The following is a 22,324-nucleotide window of genomic DNA, read 5'->3' as shown; positions in this document are numbered from 1 at the left end:
CATTGGACTATATGTCGGGTCGGAGGTGGTTAAGTTATATACACTCCGTTTTCACCTGGTGATCTGTCCAGTTTCTGTATTAGAGTTCCTACACTGTGGATGTAGGAGCAACAGACATCTTTGGCCAGCAGCATTGTCTATTTGGGGGGAGGGTAGTGTTAGCTGTACTAGCAGATTTAGATACACTAAACAAATTGAAGCAAAACTCCAGCTAACTCTTTATAAGCAATTACAACAGTTTTGTTACTTTTGGGATAAAGGTTTTCCATAAACAAAAGCTGAGCAAGCACCCCTCTTAGTGTTAAATGCTTTGTTCCTCTAACTGCTAGAAGCTAGATAAGAAGCATTACGGTAGTAGAGGAGGATCAGCAGGAGGCAGCCTACATGTTCCTCAGAGCAGGTTATAACCACTTCAGAGGTCACAGATAAAAGGTAAGCCTAACAGCTGTGTGTAGAAATGCTTTGTACGGCAGTAACGGAAATGTACTCACTGTACTTTGCTGAACACGCTGGTGAGGACAGTTGAAGAGAAATGTTCCAAAGAGTGAGATGCATGTGCTGTCATGTAACACAGTTAAATAGGTCTCTGTAAACTGGAAAGCTGCTGGGTATTGCGCTTGCATCTGCCAAACACAGTCCAGGAATAGCACAAACAGGGGACACTGAGGAAGAAAAACAGATGTTTGACAATCACCACACTGATCTGTTTTGCATCTAACAATGCAGTGAAATGTTCACTGTTACCATAGTTATTCCATATGATCAGTCTCCCCCCCCCCAATCAGAAACCCAGCCATTTTATGTATACATGTCTAGACGTTCTTCAACCAGTCACACCAACCATGAACAGCAATGAATCAGAGTTTACAGTTCAAGACTTCCTTCAACCAGTCAGTGCAGGAACATACACTGGACTATTCTCTACACGTGTACATTGTCTTCAACTAGTCACACAAACCAGGGATATGAACTAAAGCACAGTGTACAGGTCGAGAGGTCCTTCAACTAGTTACTTTAACCTGGAATCTACACTGAAGGATATCTGGGTGTGTATACAGTTCTTCAGTGTAGATTCCAGGTTGATATAACTAGTTGAAGGACCTCTTGACCTGTACACTGTGCTTTAGTGCATATCCCTGGTTTGTGCGACTAGTTGGAGACAATGTACACGTGTAGAGAATAGTGCAGTGTATGTTCCTGCAGTGACTGGTTGAAGGAAGTCTCGAACTGTATACTTTGCTTCAATATATGTCCTTGGTTGGTGTAAATGGTTGAAGGATATCTGGGTGTGTATACAGTTCTTCAACCATTTACACCAACCAAGGACATATATTAAAGCAAAGTATACAGTTCTAGACTTCCTTCAACCAGTCAAAGTATGAATACATATTGAAGTACTATAAAGTAATAATATCTGTGCTAGGACAAAAGAATTTCTAAGCAGCTGCTAAACAACCATGATACCAGCTGAAATTCCAGTGCAGCTGGTCCCCAGAAGACGTCTGTTAGACGAAACATGTCGGGAGTGGCTTATGCATGACATCATCACGTATTAAACGCCTGTACTTGTAGGCGTTGTATCAAGCGATCAGCCTGCTAACCTTTAAAATTGCTGGAAAAGTTTTATTTTGTGAGGTGGTGATTACCTTCTTTTTAACAATAAATGGATTTTGCCCTTTAATGCTTACTTTGCTATGGAAGTGTTTTTGATCCCATGGTTTTCTCTATACTGTTGCCGATACAACTGCCTCTATCCCTGGTGGAATCACTTCTGGGATTGAACGATGAGTGCATTTGACCATTTTTGATTTAATGGTCCACCAAATACAGTAAGAGGCGTCTGTGTGTCTGCACATCTGGTGGCCGGATATCCTGAAGTGGTGGAAGATATCACACCCTATATGGCTTGCCATCACTTTTAAGGATTGGCTATTGGACACTTTTTGCTTGCTTTATGAACATTTTGAGTTTTTGATTCACATCACGTGTTACTATTTATAATGAGTACACTTTATTATCCAATTGTTTTCACTAATTATGTGGATTTATATATTTAATATGTTATGAGGTTTTTTCACTTTTTTTATTTAGTTATTTAGCGCTGCTATGTGTTGTTTTTACATATTGAAGTACTGTTCACATGTCTAGAATTCTTTTAATCAGTCCTACCAACCAGGAATGTTCAAAGAGGGAATATATACACTTCTAGACATCCTTCAACCAGTCAAAGCAGAAACATACATTAAAGCACTATATATCCGTTTGGACTTCCTTAAACCAGTCACAAGGAAAACATACATTGAAGCACTGTATTCAGTCTACACTTCCTCCGACCAGTCAGATGAAGCAGGAACATGTGATGTAGTTCCAGGTCTAGGTTTTCTTTAATCAGTCACACCAAGCAAAAACATACACTAAAGCACTATTTACAGGTGGGGACTTCCTTCAACTAATCACACCAAGCAAAAGCATACACTAAAGCACTGTATACAGGTCAAGGCTTTCTTCAACCAGCCACACCAACCAGGAACATATGGACACCACACACTGGCCTTGAAGAATATGTGCCCTTGTAAAATACAACTGATAGTTAGACAACAGAAGTGTGAAAATAGAAGTATACTTTGTCACCAATTGCTCTACTGGGATCATCAGTTTTCATTCAGTTTTAATGTCATGTCTAATGCCTGCTAAGCCATCTGCACAGAAAACGTTACATTAAGGCCTTATGCACATTGGTCATTTTTGACACTACTGCTAGGGGTGGCAAGTGTTTTTTTTTTTTTCTTACTGCCTCTAAACTCCCCTACATGTTATCCTATGTGTCCATGCACACATAGGATTTTTGCAGCGTATTGTTGCAGGAGAGTTTAGTGGCAGAAAATAAAACCCACTGCCAGGGCATCCAGGAGCAGCGACATTTTGGGTGAAAAATGCTTGGTGCTTACACACATGTAAACGTGCCTAAACGCTAGGCGCGTTTAGCAGATCAGCATTAATTTATTTCAATGGCCAAAATAACTTATTTGTCCTGGCCAATGAAATGAACACCCAAGCACTTGATGTCTGTAACTGCACTTAAACGCTTGTAGTGCTAGACACTTTTACAAGCAGGAGTTTTTTTTCCTGCAAAAACACTGCTGGCTTCTAGGAGAGTTAAAAAAAAGTCCTGTGTGCATGACACCTCAATGGGGGTAATTGTGTACTGTGTGTGTTCAGACTTGCAGTTTTCAGTCTCCTGCAGTGATGAACAACTTTCAAATACATCTACACAAATACCCTTTTTACTAGAGAGTGAATGCTCTTCCACAGATGTATGCAACTGTTGTACTTTTCTAAACAACAAATATACTGAGTATATATACACTATACTGCCAGAAGTATTGGGACTCCTGCCTTTACAAGCACATGAACTTTAATGACATCCCAGTCTTAGTCTGTAGGGTTCAATATTGAGTTGGTCCACCCTTTGCAGCTATAACAGCTTCAACTCTTCTGGGAAGGCTGTCCACAAGGTTGGAGTCACGTGACCTGTGACGTAATGCGTAGGACGGAAGCGTGGTGACGTCCTATCCGGTACGGAAGGCATCCGCCATCTTGGTACTCCTGATCCCATACACCTTCCCTGCAGTTTTTTTTTTCACTTTTATTACACTATACACATCATTGTTGATATATTCACCTCTGTCACCAGCACATTATAGCATTTTGTTCTGCTGTTGTCATTTGTCAATTTTTTGCACCCATTCACATGTGTTTTGGATATGTTATGTTTACACTTGGATGTGGGGCATATCTGTATTCAGCATATTTTCTGTTTATAATTTTGTTTGTTCACTAAGTAGCGCAGAACCCTTTCACTCCTTTATTTGTTTTCACTATTTTGGAATATAATTGGGTGTTTGCGGCCACTTTTTTGTAGGGGTCATTGCAGGTAGGGAGGTAGTGCAGGACCATCTCTATACTATTCTAAAGGCAGAAGGTTTTTTGTTTTTTTTAACCTTAATACATTCTCTGCATTAACCTGTTCAGTTCTTTGGAAGTACTACATGTGTCCAAAGAGTGAACCTTTATTTATTATTTATTTCAGGTACTTATATAGCGCCATCAATTTATCACAAGCTTAATTAAATCTATGATGCACACATTTTATATACCTACAAAGCTGACTAGTTTGTGTGTTTTTTGTTCAGCTGGCTGCCAGCTTGAAAGTGAAAGCTCCAAAGCTGCCGATCACTTTCACAGAGCCGGAAGCGCAGTGCTTCCACTCCTCCCATGGTTCCTAGGATGTCCGCTCCTACCAAAGCTAGGGGAACACAACTGCCGGGAGGCAGAGCAAATCTATGCCTCGATCTCACATGCAAACTGTGCTAGGATAGATGGTGTGAAAGGCAGCAGAGACATTGGGGTCTATAAGAGTACCTATCACCTGCCGAATGCTATCACATTCGGGTTTATGATTCAATTGTGATAGCAGTCAAGTAAAAATAAAAAAAATTGCCGTAACCCCCATTGCCCTGCCCACCTGTACACACGCCAAGAGTGTGCACGTGTATGTAAACTGCGGCCACACCACACGTGTGACATATCGCCGCAATCGTCAGAGTAAGAACAATAGTTTCAGCACAAGAGCTCCTAGTTAACTCTAAACTGATGAGCTGTACACATTTTTAAGTGTCACCTATGGTGTTATTTGGCCGGCATAGTTTTTAGTGATATCTTGGGCATGCACAATTGTAAGACATGGAATGTTTGGTATCTATTTACTTGATGCAGCCTCATATTTTATATTTTAACCAAAAATTGGTATTCTATTGTGCGTTTTTGCACTAAAGTTAATTTTATTTTTTCCTGAAAATTTGCATTCAATAAACAGCTGCACAAATATCATGTGACATAAAAATTCGCAACTATCACTTTTTTATTCTACAGGGCTTCTATACTATTCTGAGGGTTTAAGTAATTTTACTGCCAAAAATTGAGACTTTTACATGTATGCGAAATGCATTAAATAAAAAAAAAATATTCTGGAGCCAAACTAGTTAAGATAAAAATTTTTCAGTGTGCAGCTCCCCCCAGACCCCCTTATACTTACCTGAGCCTGATCTCGATCCAGCACTGTTCATGAAAGCAACGTCTTTCTCCATTCTCTCTCTTCTAACTGGCCATAAAGGCAGTAGAAGGAGCCATTGGCTCCTGATGCTGTCAATCTCATGAACTGTGAGGAGGGAGCAGGGGGGTTGTCAATGGACACACAAAGCGTGGCTCGGGATCGAGCATGCATAGCAGGCAGTGAAAAGAGCAGGATCTGGGCTGAGTAGGTAAGTATTTATTAAAAAAAACAAAAATCCTTGCTTTACAATCACTTTAACACAAAGACTACTTGAACGAGAAAACAAATGAGCAAAAATTGTGCCATTACTGGCATTTTTAAAATGAATACAAAACTCTTACTGAATATTGTAACCATCAAGACTTTTTACACATACTGTACAGCATAAACAGCAATAGAAATATGTCCATGACCAAACGCTGACATTTCATATAATCAGAAAACTTGAAGTTTCCTAGAATGGGTAAAACTGAAGCATTTTGAGAAGTTGCTTTGTAACAGAATTATCACAGACATACATACATACATACAGTTGTGACCAAAATTATTCAACCCCCACTGAAATTGAGTGTTTTGGCCAGTTTGACATTGCTTTTGATCATTCAGTCATCTTGCTTACATTTACATTAAAGAGGCACTTGTAGGTCAGACAAATATAACATAACAGTTATAATGAAATAACCACAAATGTCTTTTCTGTGCTCACAGCATTATCAGTTTTATTCAACCCCCAAGTGACATTCAATCTTAGTACTTAGTACAGCATCCTTTTACAGTTATAACAGCTTTTAAACGTGAAGCATAGCTTGACACAAGTGTCTTGCAGCGATCTACGGGTATCTTCGCCCATTCTTCATGGGCAAAGGCCTCCAGTTCAGTCACATTCTTAGGCTTGCGCACTGCAACTGCTTTCTTTAAGTCCCACCAGAGGTTCTCAATCGGATTTAAGTCTGGTGACTGCGATGGCCACTCCAAAATGTTCCAGCCTTTCCTCTGCAACCATGCTCTAGTGGACTTGGAGGTATGCTTGGGATCATTGTCCTGTTGAAAGGTCCAACGTCTCCCAAGCCTCAGGTGTGTGACGGACTGCATCACGTTTCCATCCAATATCTCCTGGTACTGAAGAGAATTCATGGTACCTTGCACACGCTGAAGCTTCCCTGTACCTGCAGAAGCAAAACAGCCCCAAAGCATGATTGACCCTCCACCATGCTTCACAGTAGGCAAGGTGTTCTTTTCATCATAGGCCTTGTTCTTCCTCCTCCAAACATAGCGTTGATCCATGGGCCCAAACAGTTCTAATTTTGTTTCATCAGTCCACAGAACACTATCCCACAACTTTTGTGGTTTGTCCACATGGCTTTTGGCATACTGCAGTCGACTCTTCTTATTCTTTGGAGACAGCAAGGGGGTACGCCTGGGAGTTCTGGCACGGAGGCCTTCATTACGCAGTGTGCGTCTTATTGTCTGGGCTGAAACTTCTGTACCCACATCTGACAAATCTTTTCTCAGTTCCTCAGCAGTCACACGGGGACTTCTCTCCACTCTACGCTTCAGGTAGCGCACAGCAGTCGAAGTCAGCATCTTCTTTCTGCCACGACCAGGTAGCGTTTCAACAGTGCCCTTTGCCTTGAATTTGCGAATGATGCTTCCTAAGGTGTCTCTTGGTATGTTTAACATCTTTGCAATCTTCTTATAGCCATTGCCCTTCCTGTGAAGAGAAATCACCTCTTCTCTTGTCTTCCTGGACCATTCTCTTGCCTTCACCATGTTTGTAACCACACCAGTAAATGTCTAGAAGGAGCTGAGTATCACAGTCATTTTAAAGCTGCCTAATTGGTGCTTATTATGCTTGATTGCTGCTCGGTGACATCCACAGGTGTTTTCAATACCTGATGGAAAGCACCTGTATGAACCTCTGTTCTTCAGAGTGGTAGTCTTTAAGGGGTTGAATAATTGTGGCAATGAAGAAACCACATAAGAACCATTTACTACTGTATTACATAAACAATTGATGTCATTTTAGTTGCATTTGGGTAGTTACAACGTCCTTGTAGGATTTGATTCTGAATACAATTCCAAATGTACACTATAGTCCCTAAACCCCTTTACAGCATTGGGGGTTGAATAATTTTGGTCACAACTGTACAATCTGAATGTTATAATAACTTCTTGTACTAAACAATTAAAAAGTGAACAATCTGCAATCTGCATAGCATTTAAACTGATATGGCAAGCAGCTAGGCATATCCAGATGTCCATAAATATAAAAATAATTATATACTTATCTCTTCATCAACAACTAGCTGCTAGAAGTGATAACAGCAGCTCATTGTAATAGGCAGAGCCAAACCAAATATTTAATAACTGTCCCTATGAAGAAAAGTAAAATTACATAGTATATTGTACTGTACCTCTTTGTCAGATCTTTTCAAGTGGTTGCACCTATCAAGGAATGGATACCCAGCCATGACCCACTCTTTCTGTATGAGACTCTGAAATCCAACAGTGGTCCGGAAATACGGGTCTGACATCAGCTGGACTAGAGAGGCCACCAGGCAACTGAGGTCCCGACCTTCCTCTTCTGAAACACACACAAATCCCATCACTACATCAGCCATGGATAACGCATGGCCAGGAAACAGGTTTATATTGCTCTGTTTGGCACAGTGTAAAACATTTTAGCTATACAAATTTAAAAAGGGAAAAGTACATTAAAGTAGCATTCTATTCAAACACTAACTATACCTAAACCTGCTCCCACCCCGATTCTAAGCCTATTAGAAGTACCCTGTAAAGGAAAGATGTCTACCCTTACCTATGCTAAAGGCGCTCTAGTCTGGTCACTGAAGTGGATGGCTGCAGTGTAGAGGAGAGATCGCCGACAATGGCTTTAGAGCCTGGGAGATGATGTCACCCATAGGCTTATTATTATTATGTCAGCTGTCCCTCCTCTACATTGAAGTCAGAGCTGGGAGCCAATGTGACTGGACCAGTGTGCCCTCAGCAAGGTAAGTATACGCATCTTTTCTTTAGAGGATAGTTAGAATAGACTAAAAATGGGGGTGGGAGCAGATATAGATATAGTTAGTGGTGTATGGCCATTCCAGTCAAATACTATTTTTTTTTTTTTACCTGCAGACTGAATTAAGATATTTAATTGATTCCTCCATCTATGATATATGTGTGGATGGGTGAATCTACAGTGCAGCTACTGTAATCTGACAGCAAACACCAGCGGCTATCAGACTACCCAAACAGTGGCTACATCATATTGGATGCAGCCACTATTCAGCTGATTATTTCCCCGGGCTTCTTCAATTTATCAAGCTGGAGGAGTCAGCATTACACAGAACAAACTAATGACTTTAATTTAGATATCAGCAGATATGAAATCCTTAGCGCTACATGTACAACACAGAATTATATAAAAAGGGTGGAACATAATGAATCACTATAAAGATAGTTTTAAATAACTACAGGTACTCGCCAAAAAAAAATAAAATGAAAATGAATCACTGAACCTATGTTTTTAATCTTTTACACAGTAAGATCTAGTCATATTTAGGGGATAGGACAGCCCTACAGTAAGAGGAGCTGGAATGTAATGATTTGGCTGCGGATGCAAAACAGTTTCTCCAAAATAGTAATTTTCTGACTCAACAGCTGTACGATCCTTGCCGATCAGTTGACTTGGCAAGGAATGGAATGAGTCACACACTGTATTGCTGTGGAGGAGAGGGAAATCCCTGTGTATCCTACATACAGAGCTGAATTCCACCCATAGCAAACACTAGCCACTTCATTCTAGCATCTTCAGTTTATAGGACAACTTTTTAAAATGGCCTTAGATGAGCAAAATACAAGAAGCAACCCTTGCCTACTTCCCTTTTCTAATTTATCTGAAATAGTTCCCTTTCCTTATTCAGTTAAATATGGTTAACCCTAGCTTCCAAAAAAAGTGAAGTGATGACATATTTCATTGGTAAAGCAACATTTATTTGCGGCGTTTCATTTATGGACTTCTTCAGTAAGGCACAGGACAATAAACAAAAGTGCAGTGCCCTTTTCAAAAAACTCGACTGATCTATTTGGATTGACCTCTGATTAGGGGGTATATCCCTTGACACGTGTTATTTGCATACTTGCATTGTGCAGTATAGTATTGAAAATGTCTTCTATATTGGTTATCCAGACCTTGGAGGCACCTAGAGCCCCAGTGCTAGGATTAATTTAGGTTTGTGAACATACATTTCTACTTTTCATTAATAAAGTGTTTGAATCAATGCCCTAAGCTGGAACCCCCTTCTTGTTGTTTTGTTTGATTTTTTTTTAGTCTAGAATCCAAGACGACTTCTTGTTGTTTTGTTTGATTGTTTATGTCTAGAATCTAAGCCTTCCCCTATATGAAGAGGGCTGCAAAGCCATGAGTACATCTTTGGCACCATATAAATTGACCAACCAATAATCTTCCTAGTCCATAAGCCTTTCTGCTTCCAGTCAAGTTCCTTCACTATGTCCTTTTAAACACTTGAGCGGGTTTTATTTTTTTTATAGACTGGATTTATCATCTACTTCATTATGCTCATTATTAAACAAGCCCATTAGTATTCTTGTACAATATTTAAATCGTATTATAATTCTTTGGTGCTCCTGTTCCCTTATTCAACACTACATGCCACCATTTTAGATTACAAGGTTTAGGCATCTGATTTTAGAAGTACTGCAATTCTCACGAGTAAAAAAATAAAAGCTAATGGTAATTTGGGACATAGTCTAATGGGCATTTTGACAAGCCCTAAGTGCTCTCGCAAAGTTCAGCTGCCAAGACTCATCAGCTCTGTATAGGTTTAAATATCACCCTGTCCTTGTCTATTTTAGAGAATGGCACCTGCAGAGTTTACGCAAGTGACACGCTGTCATGCATGCATGTTCCATTACACAAAGGTGATTTTAGCATAGGAAAAATGCCTGATCTTCCAACCTGCATGTCTGCATACATTGCTCCTAGAAATACAAACACAAGCATGAAGCATCATATATCCATTCCACCAGTAGATTTCAAGGTGACATTTTGTTAATGTGCAAGAATTGTGCTGACAATAACCTACTCTTAATGCTGCTAGGCTCAGCTGGTGCAAATATGGGAGGAAATTACTACCCAAGTAAAGTGGGACAGTATTTCTAGATCTTTATACGTCTTTCTCTAGCTTTCAGTTGGGGTCACAGAGCAGCAAAATGCTAGCCTGACAATGCCAAACAAAAGGTGTAGATAACACAAGCAAAAAAATACTATATTCTACTACTAATTTAGTCACTCAAAAAAAAAAAAAAAGTTGATTGACACATTTTAAACATGTTTTCCTGAAAATACCAACAGAATTCGATTCTGTCAGCATACTGAACATTTCCACATTTTTCCATATTTTTGTTTTCCCAATGCAACTGAGGATTGAGCCAGATATACCCCCAACACTGCTATACAGAATACATAAACCATTTCTGTGTACTGGACAGAATTAAAGGGATTTTATATTACACTAAGCAAGCAAGGCACCCCTCTACAATAGGTACTGCTGAGCAATGGGGATCCCTGGTGTCCTACCTACACTGTATGGGCCACCCAGCATACGCTACAGAGCATGGATATAGCTTTATCTAAAACATAATGAAAAAGGGGATCTGGTTGTGAAATTAGAATAGGGGAAGAAGATGTTAATTAAGGTTGAGAAGGGTAAACAAAGCGGTTAAATAGGATGGAACGGATGTCATATGCAGATAGACTTTCACACTTTCTGCAGATAAATGAAACCGTAAATACAAAAGTAACAATGTTATTTTGCATCTCTCTGTTTTAAACACACACAGTTTTAAACAGTGTATTAAACACTGTGCCAGAAGGTCCATTCTGTGACATCAGTTGCTAGAATAGCTACTGTATTTACACAGCAACTCCTGGCTATCATTTAGGCTGGGTTCACTCATATGTGGTGCGATATAGTGCACGTGATTCGCACAGGAACCGCACCATATTCCTGTGCAAATCACATGCGAATTCTGTGCGGTGCGATCTGAGCTATACATTTTGTATGGCTCAAATTGCACCACATCTGCGCCAAAAAAAAGGTGCAGGACCCTTTTTTTGGTCTGCACTAGAAACGTATCGCATAGGTATTCACATCTATGTGTTTTGATTCTGCTCATCACACCGCGTTTTGTGGGCCGATTTTGGGGTGTTAACATAACACCCGCAGCAGTTCGCATGAACAGGATGCGATTCTGATGCGGTACAGAATGCGCACAGAAAATGCGGCAAATTCTGGACCGCATAAGTGTGAACCCAGGCTTCCAGCTGGGAATTGCTAGAACACACTCAGTGCACTTTGATGAAGATTTTTTGTTGGGGGGGGAAGGGGGTGGGGGATGTCATGTAGAGTACAACCAATGTTCACAACTGTTTAACCATTTCAATACCGTGCAATTTTACACCTTCCTGCCCAGGCCATTTTTCAGGTTTCAGCGCTCTCACACTTTGAATGACAATTGCGCGGTCATACAACACTGTACCCAAACTAAAATTTTATCATTTTCTTCACACAACTAGAGCTTTCTTTTGGTGGTATTTAATCACTGCTGGGGTTTTTATTTTTTGCCAAATTAACAAAAAAAGACCAAAAATTTTGAAAAAAAAAAAAACACATTTTTCTTTGTTTCTGTTATAAAAGTTTACAAATAAATAATTGTTCTTCATAAATTTAGGCCGAGATGTATTCTGCTACATGTCTTTGGTGAAAATAACCCAAATTAGGATGTATTTTTTAGTTTGTAGGAAAGTTATAGAGTTCACAAACTATGGTATAGATCTGAATATTGATCAATCCTGAAGTACTGACAGCCAATCTAATTTATTGAGGTCCAAGAATGTCAGAATAGTACAGATATCCCCAAATGACCCCTTTTTGCAGAGTAGACAGTCCGACGTACTTCATAAGAGGCATGGCGAGTTTTTTGAAGTTGTATTTTTTTGTCATAATGTTTCGTAAAATGAAAAAATTAAAAAAATATTTTCACTATTTTTTTTTTTACATACTGTCACCAGTGCAGTACAGCGTCATCATATAACTGGCATGGCGGTGAACAGGGACACTGACTGGTGACAGTATGAAAAAAAAAAAAAAAAAAAAAATTATATATATATATATATATATATATATTTTTTTTTTTTTTTTTTATTATTATATTTAATTTTTTATTACATTTTTTTTTATTTTTTTTAAGATTTGTTTTTCATATTTTACTATGACCAAAGTAGTACAATGTTACCATAGTAACATTGTACTACTTTGGGGAAGTGATCAGTATTTTTTTTTTTTTTACACAATTTGCTTATAGCAAAGAATTACTTTGCTATAAGCAAGCATTTACCTGAATGAAATCGATTCAATCAGCTTTTTTTTTTTTTTTTTTTGTGCTTAGCTGTGATTTGGTCACAGCTAATCACATGACATGTGCATGTGATTAGCTGTGACCATTCACAGCTAGGCACTAGTATACAATGGATGGCATCATGAATGAAGCCATCCATTGTATACAACTGTCATGTGACCTGCTGTGATTGGTCACAGCAGGTCACATGGTACCAGCAACGGGAGCCGGTACTCGGATCTGTCATCGGCCGTGTCCGAGGTGCACGGCCGGTGACAGATCGCACTGCTGCGCCGCTCTGCATTAGCGCAAACGGCGCATGTGCGGGAGCACACCAAATGGCGTGCACCCGGAGTGCAGAGACACATTTGAAGCCGCCAAACGGCCATTGGCCGGGCGGCTAATGGTTAAGCAAACATATTTGTATTTTCTACTGTAAGTACATTGACTCCTTTAAAATATAGCTACCTAAAATAAAAAAAATGTAGTATAAAAGGAAGAGTAACCTTGAATGACAACAGAAAGTCTCCTGGAATCCATGACATAGACCAGCTCAGCTGCCTGCTTCAGAAACACCCTGCAAACGTAAACAAATAGTAACTCAGTTGCTTATTTGAAGTACAGTCAAGTAAGCAGATGAAATCTTAAGTCTGTTTCTGGTATTAGTCTGGTTCTTGTGTAGAGACCTCAGGCTGGTTCCTCAGGCAGGAATAGATTTATAACCTTAGAATGTTTAATGGAGCACTGGTATCTTCTTGTTTTCTAACTCATCAAGTTGATTTTTCCCCCTTGTAAAAGGTCACTCAGAGGCAAGACCCATAAACAGACAGCCACCTTAACCTGAACAGCCTCCATATTTCATTGATCGACTGATAATCTAAACCTGAAAAACTAGACAAGACCAAAACAACTGTCATTATCAGCATGCTTCAGTTTTGCAGCAAAAAAAAGTACCAAGAGCCTAATAAACACAGAGGGGATTCCAAGAAAAGGAATTTACAGCGAGTACAAAAGTCCTGTTTGCTTTCTCATCCATTGAGGGATACAGGACAGCTTTAACCTTTCAAACAAACTCAGGAAAACAAAAAAAGAGAACTAGGTACTTGCCTACAGCAGAACCACCTGAATGGCCTAACACCCAAAGCTGGCGTCAGATGAAGCTGCAACTTCCACCTGGAAGAACTTGGAGAACGTGTAAACAGAAGACTAGGTGGCAGCCTTGAAAATCTGAGAAACAGGTGCCCAATGCCGAAAAGACCAAGATCTTGCAGATCTAGTAGAGTATGCATTGGCAGAAAAGGGTGGAACCTGATCTTTGAGACCACAAGCACGGCTAAAGGTCTGTCTGAGCCACCTAGGGATATGGAAACAAGAAGCCAGTGCAACCCTACAGAGTCCATTTAGGATGGAAGGATGGAAAAAGGGAAATCAGGCTTCCTGAAAAAAGCAGTGACTGGGGTCCCTGAACCACATCCAAACAATGAAGTGAAAATTCCTTTCGGTGAACTGGAACCAAACAGAGGGACAGTAGAACAAATAACCTGGCGGAGGTGAAAGGCAAAACACTACCAAAAGGGAAGAAGGAAGTTGTAGGCTTCAACAACACCTTGTCCCTATGCAGAACCACCATAGGTTCCTTGCAGGAGAGAGCTGCCAGTTCAGACAGACACTCTCCTTGCAGAAGTGATGGCTACAAGAACCACCACCATGTGGGTGGGAGTAGAGCGAGAAATACATCAAATGTGCTCAATCTGTGGTTTCTGAAACACAGAGAACCAGATTTAGGTCTCATGAATTAACAGGGGAACAGATGGGGAAGCTATACTGAAGATACCCAGTACAAAGCTCTAAATCAGATGTGAGATGCCAACAGTTGCAACAGGACAAAAACCTAAGGACCAGATGCAGGGGTACACCCAACTGTAGGAAAGAAAGAATTTGTCAGAGAGAAATCCTGCGCTGGATGACCCGAGACTCACACCAAGCTAAATATGCCTTCCATGTCTGATGACATTGCGGGAAGTAGACTTTTTAGCTTTAAGCTAGGATTCACAGACCCAGAGATACCCTGTCCCTCAAAAACTGGGCTTCAACATCTGGTAAACCCACTGATAAGCAAGATGGCAAATGGCTTCTTGGGACAGAAAATCCTGACAATCCGATAGAACCTGTGGAGCATCTGCTATGACTTACCAAGTCAGTATACCACATCTGCAAAAGCCAATCTGGCGCAATCAGGATTACTGGAATGTCCTTCAGCTCGATCCTGCACAACAGATGAGGAAAACTTGCAGAGAAGGAAAGGCACTTATCAGGGTGTGCCAGAATCAAATAATTGGCAGAGCCAGCCAGTGAAGTCCTAGAAAGGTCTTCCAACAGCTTATCGGTTAGGTACATTCTCTACAAGAATGATAAATCGCCCACTTTGAGGGCACACTTTCAGATCCATAGTGAGCATAGACCACTTTTGCACCAAAATCTTCAGATATACAAAGCTAATAAACTTTTGAGGGGAGCAAACATGTCAGGCTGTTTCCAACCTCCACAGAGAAAAAGTTGGAAAAACAGATGTAAAAGATCTCATGAGTTACAACTGAAAAAATAACTGGTAAAAGCAACAGTGTGATTCTCTAGTTATAAACTGAAGTGCACTGCATCAATGTTAAAATGGTCTTTTTAGTTTGGGAGTAAAAGCATTAGAATATGACTCCTCAAAGATAAGCTCATAAGTAAGGGACTAGAGGGACTCAGAACCAGACACAGCCTCTGCAACCATAAGCAAACCAGATACTGAATCTGCAGGAGTTTGTGTGGAAGAGAGTTTGTGTGCTAGGAGTTAGCATTAGATAATTTGAGTCATAATATCTTGCATGACCACGATAAAGGCCAAGAGAGGAGCACATCCACACCTAAAATTGCCAAGGAGGACTCTGAGGATGGAACACAGACTCTAAGAGCAGAAGATAAGATTCCAGGCTGCAGACATTGGAATCATCAGAAGGCATGCAAACAGCTCTAGAATGGTTAGCAGAATGTGTGCTGGAGGGCACTCAGTACAGCATGGAAGTCTCCTTGGGAAAAAGTGTGGGACACCCAGTGGATGATGTCAGCACTCAGTCTCACAGTATCAACACCTTATGTGGCACAAGTGGAGAACAGGATTTCAAGTGCATCCAAAATAATTGCAATAGGACACATAGCCCAATGCCCAACAGTCACTTCCAGGCTATCCCTGAATATGGGTGGGTATAGAAGAGATACTCCAAATGCTCCAAAAGCCAGGCTTGACTGCACCACAAAACTGCAATCAAAAAGACAAAGCTTCAGCAGCAATGTAGAGAAAAATCTTGATTAAAGAAAAAAAGATATCAAAGAAAAAGGGCGCGATCAAAAGAATGTTAGTCGTAACAGCAGATATATAGAAAAAACATCCATTCTCTTAGTACACAAGCAATGCTGGTACTGGGAGGGGTTATCTTAGGCTGGCGTACAGTTGATTTTTCTTTGGCAGTGTCCAATGCTCCTGTAGGTAGCAATATAACCGGAAGGTTATAGAATTCCTGTGTCCCTTAAAGCGGAGTTCTGGAGCCTTATGTATAAACCGTAAATGTTTGATGTGTATATACATCAAAGCCATCTCCATGTATTGCAGTAAATAGTTTTATCTTACTCCAAGACATTCTCTCTAGGGAAGTGAAAATGAACTCTTCTCTTTTTAAAAGAGCAGTTTCATCTTGATTTGTCTTCCTCAGGCTTTAGTTTTCCAGCCACACCATGATCCCGGCACTGACACATTCAACCCTGCCTTCAGTATTACCCAGCTTGAAAGGTCATTGACTTCTACAAGTTCAACAAACTCAGTTCCTTATATAGGTTTTGCTGCTGTACAGACTATTTACTGCTATATCATGCAAAAGACGAAAAAAAAAAAACCCCACAAATATTAGTTAATTCTAGCTGAATCCCCTAACATTTTTTGTGCTCAAATCTTAGGCTGAAGAAATGTTACTCTGTTATTATACATTGATAATCCAACATTAACACTTAGAAATATTTAAATTCACATTTAACATTGCATACCTGACATACTCCAGCCATCGTGTATTTTCCAGGGAAGAATACCACCGCTCCTCTGTTTCTTCATATGGTTCTAAGTGAATAGAAACGTTTATTATTTCAGTAAGCTATGCAAGAAACCCAGACCCACAGTCCGCTGCTCTATGATAAATGAATGGTTTAACAGCCAACAACTTGTAGAGTAGATAAAATCTGTAGTACCACATGGACTCATTAGACAGCAACAAAGCATGAAGGAAACATGGGCAAGATCCTTAAAGGTCAATTTCATCTTCTCATCTGTATTTCATCGCATTTATTTACATAGAAACACAGAAAAGTGACGGCAGAAAAACACAGAGCGGCTGCCCGTTTTTTTTTTTTTTTTTTTTAACTTTTTTTGTCTGAGTTTAGATCTGTGCTTGTCCCACGCATGTTGGAATATAATTCCAGTCGAGGTAGTGAGCCAGTCAACCGTAAATAGTTTCAAAGTATCAACTACTCTTTCAGTAAAATAGTTCTTTGTGAGATTAGTTTTGAACTTTGCTCCAGTTAGTGTAGCCACCCTAGCAATCTGATTATGTCAGTATTTCTGTGCTCAAAGCGGTACATTTTTTTGCATGGAAATATGCATTTTTCTTTATTGTAGGCCTGTAATTGTTAGGAATAACTCACTGAAATCTGTCCGAACAAGAGTCTAGTAAACATCCCGGGGATGTTAAAATTTGAAACACGAAATCATAAATTATAATTTAATAATCATAAAAAATAATAGAATAATAAATTTAATTCAATAAAATAATCAAACCAAAAACACAGAAATTTGACATATAGCGCCAAGTTCGCACATCACTGAGCAAAGTCGCAGAATAATTTTCAGTGTCTGATGATGAATTTCCCCCACAAATCATTATCACTCAATTCTGCAAGTAGTTCTAATTTACTATCGCTGTTCTCTCGCTGGACTAAAGCCGCTTTTGACCTAAAGGGATGCTTTTTGGACGCCATGGACATTTCTCAGTTTCCAGGCAGAAAGAACAGTAAAAATGCAGGCAGGGCACAGGACAAAGCACTAGGGACAAAATGTATGTGAAATGGTTTGATACAGTAATGTTTTACTATGTGATTTTAGTGAATGTCACTTTTTCACATTTAAATTTCCCGCCGTTCTGTCCCTGTACGTCCTGACGTCGCAGGGAACGGAACCCAGAAGACAGATGCCGGCATCGGCCGGAGGACATTGCCGGGGACACTGCAGGAGGGACATCGCGGGAGAGCAGGACAAGGTAAGTGAAGAAGAGATCCCGGAGCAGCGCTGCAGGGTATTCCCGAGTGCAGCTCGGAGTTACCGCTTGTGGTACTGAAACTTTACCCCGAGCTACACTTGGGAATACCTCCAGGAAGGTTAAGGTCATGTCCCCGTGTTCTTGATTTTGGTTTCATGTTGAAAATACTGCCGCCTGAACCTTATTTACCCCCTTGATGTATTTAAAGGTGTCAATCATGTCTCTCCTTTCCCTTCTTTCCTCCAGACTACATGTTAAGTTCCTGAAGTCGCTTTTGATATGTTTTATCCCCCAGACATTTCACCATTTTTGTTATTCGTCTCTGGACTCGTTCTATCTTAACAATATCTTTTTGTAAGTGAAATCTCCAGAACTAGGCACAGTGTTTTAAATGAGGTCTAACTAAAAAATCTATATAGGGGAATCAGGACATCCTTCCTTCTGCTGTGATGCATCCTAGAATTCTATTCGCTTTCCCCATTGCCTTCCCACACTGTTTGCTCATTTTGCAGTCATCTGAAATAAATACCCTCAAGTCCTTTTCCTTTGAAGTGCTGGCCAACAATGTACCCCCAATGTTGTACTCTCTAAATGTAAAATAATGCACCTAGGGAAAAAGAATCCATTGAGAAATATTGAACTGCAATTTCCACTATTTTGACCAAGCATCCAGCAGTGCCAATTCATGTTCTATGTTACAAACACCTCCAAAGATATCAATCCTATTGCACACACCTTTGTGTCATCAGCAAAAAGACATAAAACTTACTTATTTACAATGTTGTTTCTAATAATTGTAGAAGTTATCTAAAATGGTTAAAACAAAGGCGTATCATATTTTATGTTGCATTTGCGCTTAAAGCGGTTGTAAATGTAATTTTTTTTTGTTTAAATAATAAACATGTTATACTTATCTGCTCTGTGCAACGGTACTGCACATAGCGATCCCGAACCTCAAGGGGTCCCTTGCCAGCATTGTCAGCTCCTGCTCTTCTCTGTGCGCCCCAAATAGGAAGCCAAATTTCTATGGTGGGGTACCTTTGGGCTGACCCACAAGCCAGGATATGTGCTTTGATAGACACCCACAACACAGCTCAGTCCCCCCCCCCCCATTCCCTCATCACAGGATTTGATAGACAGCAGCAGGAGCCAATGGCATCTGCTGTTGCCTCCATGAACTGTGAAGAGAGAGAGAGAGAGAGAGAGGAGAACACTGTTGTAGACGGACACAGTGCTGGATTGAAATAGGAGTTATGGGGGGTGAGGTGGCGATACAACTGCAGGGAAAAATTTACTTTAATGCAGGGAATGTTTTAAGGTAAAACATGTCCTGCCTTTACAACCACTTTAAAGCCAAACTCAGGATCTGGCTTGTAGGTGTTCCTTTAAGATCATCATATACAATGCAGGGCTATTATCCACAGCTGTGAGAGGTTTACAAAGGAAACAGCGCTGGACTGGTTGCATGGACAAGGGGAGCATGTAATAAGACAAGTGTCTCTCCTTATTCTAGAACTCCTAGGCATAAGGAGTACTTCACCCTTGCAGTGTGGAGGGGATGGGCATTGCAAAGGTATTTTCCTGTTCCAGTCTAGAGTTAATCCAATAATTTCAAGGCAATTCTCGAACAAATTTTCCCAGACAGATATAGTTTGGGTGTGTCTTATTGGATTACTAAAATGAGATGGATATATCTGAATATTAGTGCTGCTGCGTAACTAGAGGTTTAGTATCTAGTGTCCAACCTGAACCCATTTAGTGAGATGAATTTCACTGTTCTCTTCCTCATCACTCTACATGCCTGTACATCTACTGGTGACTGTTGCAATAATTGGTCGAAGGGGTGCACTGGACACCTTAGCTGCCATTTTGCTACATGCTAGGTGTCCCGTGCGCTCCTCTGCCTTTAAGGAGGGATGGGCTCCCTCAGGTTCACCTGCCCTTGGCTATCCTTTAAATACATGTGCCTCTACTATGGGGGCTTTTAACATTTGTAGAGTTAGGAACTACAGAATACAGGGGTGCCGTGACGAGGCTCTGTAGCTTACACATGTATTTGCAAATGTGTGCTAATTAAACCCCCGTTTTTAATGCATACTGTTAGACAGGTTAATTTGGTTTGTTTGCAGGCTGGCTGGCAAGTTAGAGCTGGGAATTTTTTGGTTTTGTTGTTTGACATGCGTCGTCCTTCCATGTGCTCCTTGCTGTGAAGGCCAGTTATAGACTGGGGCAGTGGCCATTTTTTGTACTAATAATTGAACTATGCCCACCTGGTATAAGCCATGACCATCCTATCTCTGCAGACTATTTCCAGAGAAAGATTTTAGACCTGGCAGTCACTGGTATGGATCCCTTAGAACTTTCACACACAGTATTAGATTGAATGGATTAAGTCAACATACAAGGATGCATGGGAAAGTGTATGCAGATGTCAAACACCATGTGAATTTTGGTGGGTTTCTGATTAACCAGGCAAAAATTGCTACATGGATGGTCCTGTCACCATGCTCCTGCAAAAAACCGAAGGAGCTGAGCAGACAATTGTCCGCTGCTGTTTCGTTGTTGTCGGCAATTAGAATACAATAGCCACAGATGGAGATTTGTCTGCCCATGCTCTTTAGCGTGGACAGAGGAATCTGAGATTTATATCGTTCAGCTTGAAGGCTGAAAAAAAAAAAAAAAATCTGTGTATGGCCAGCTGTGTAAGCGTTAACCATTGTGAAGGTCTGTTTATTTGCAAGACAATGCATTTAGTTTTAATTATACAGTAAAGCAGTGTCCTCTTGTTACAAAATTTTACAAACATACACATATTTAAAAAATTGAGCATTTAATATGTACAAATTACTGTCATATCTGTACCCCAGTGTGGATGAGTAAAATGATATCTGTGAAGTATAAACCCAGGCATTGACTGATTCTACAGTGCAGTCATCGTCTGTATAATTATACTGACATTTACAACATCACTATTACCAACAAGTACAAGTAATTACCTCAGTAATTCTGTTAGAATAATTCCAACATTAGCTAGCACATGGTCACTAATTAAATTTAAAGATGTACATTTGTCTGCCTTCTAGAAATAAATAGCTGTAATTACAGGCCACAGACTAACACAGGGTATTGTATATACATACAGTAACCTACATAAATATATTTGTGATTTGGGAACACACAATTATGAATGCTGCTATATAGGTTTATAATATACATATTATTACCCCAAACCATATTTTTAAAGCAGGGAGTGTGGACGTCTTTTTGAGCAAACTTGTATTTACCTCTGCATCAAAGACTTGTCCCTAAGCTGCCTGTCAAGGATTCACAACACATCCACTGACTGATCAGAATCATCGCATACAGTCTGGCAGCAGCAGGTAACGTGACACTATGATATCCTTGCTGTTCAAAAATCATCCATACACATCCAATACTTCTTGGCTGTGTTTTCCCACCTCCTTATTACATCCTCCATGAGCTCCAGAACATGTTAGCTGTGGTCACATGCACTGCTATAGGTACACTGCAGATACCATAGTCCTCAATTCATTTTGGGAGATATAGAGGGTGGCTACATTCAGTGGGACCATGGACAGGAAGTAGATCCACAGCAGCAAAACAAAATGTACTTTTTGAGGTAATACATACTTTATGCAGGCCATAGACGGGTCGTTTATCGGCCGAATTTTCATCCGCACGAAAAATCGGCCGATATTCACGCCGTTAGTGGGGCAACGCCATCGGTCATTTTTCGTAGACTTTGGTGGCAGCATCGGCAACAACTGATTTTTTGTTTATCGGCCAACAATTCGGCTGATAAACGGCTCATCTATGGCCAGCCTTAGTGTCACTTTAAAAGGACAGGAGTGTGGAGCAAAGATAAGTGTAGTTTACACACAAGATAAGCCCATTATCCTCCATACAACAATGATTTGGGTGGACGTTTTTCTTGAAGTGACCCTTCCTCTTGCCATGCATGGCATATAGAAAAAAAAATGGGTCATTAAACTCTTCCTCTCCAGCAGTATATACTCCCCTTTCCTCCCTGCTATGCGAATTCGTTCCACCAGAGAGAACAAAAGCCCCATGTAAGCTCCATACCACAGCATACACATGGCTGTCTCGTGATAGTATGTATATTCTATTTATCACAATCTTTATGTGCAGAAGCACTAACGTATCTGGTTGTTGCTCTAAAATTGTGTTCTTGACTCTCCTTTGTTCACATCCTGTACCATAACAGGACATTAATATTTTCCTGCACCCTAGGATTGCTTTGATGTGACCCAACACTGGGGGAAGCGGAGAGGTGACAATGAGCTGCCAGGGCAAGTAGATGGGTAAATGTCCTCTGAACAACTTAACAGGGTCCACATAACAGTTAGGATCTTTTTTTTTTTTTTTTTTTAATTTTGTTTTACTTGCCACAGGGGTCAGGTAT

The 22,324-nt window shown here is 40.3% G+C and overlaps 2 protein-coding genes across 2 annotated transcripts in view; one reads left to right on the top strand and one right to left on the bottom strand.

Annotated features, from left to right (window-relative positions):
- MTMR10 (myotubularin related protein 10) overlaps positions 1–22,324 on the bottom strand; it is a 138,311-nt gene that overhangs the window by 19,860 nt on the left and 96,127 nt on the right. The window contains exons 11-14 of the mRNA XM_089652444.1: positions 16,619–16,688; positions 13,045–13,115; positions 7,528–7,697; positions 492–662 (exon numbers count right to left, since the gene is read on the bottom strand). Of these exons, the coding sequence (XP_089508570.1) occupies positions 492–662; positions 7,528–7,697; positions 13,045–13,115; positions 16,619–16,688 (482 nt within the window). The remainder of the gene's footprint in view (positions 1–491; positions 663–7,527; positions 7,698–13,044; positions 13,116–16,618; positions 16,689–22,324) is intronic.
- FAN1 (FANCD2 and FANCI associated nuclease 1) overlaps positions 1–22,324 on the top strand; it is a 99,590-nt gene that overhangs the window by 56,181 nt on the left and 21,085 nt on the right. The window lies entirely within an intron of this gene.

The sequence above is a fragment of the Staurois parvus genome, unplaced genomic scaffold, assembly GCF_062004578.1.
Source record: "Staurois parvus isolate SC_StPar_1 unplaced genomic scaffold, SC_StPar_1.0 ptg000682l, whole genome shotgun sequence".
NCBI lineage: Eukaryota > Metazoa > Chordata > Amphibia > Anura > Ranidae > Staurois > Staurois parvus.
Note: the sequence above shows the minus strand (reverse complement) of the source record. Positions and strands in the feature narration are given on the sequence as shown.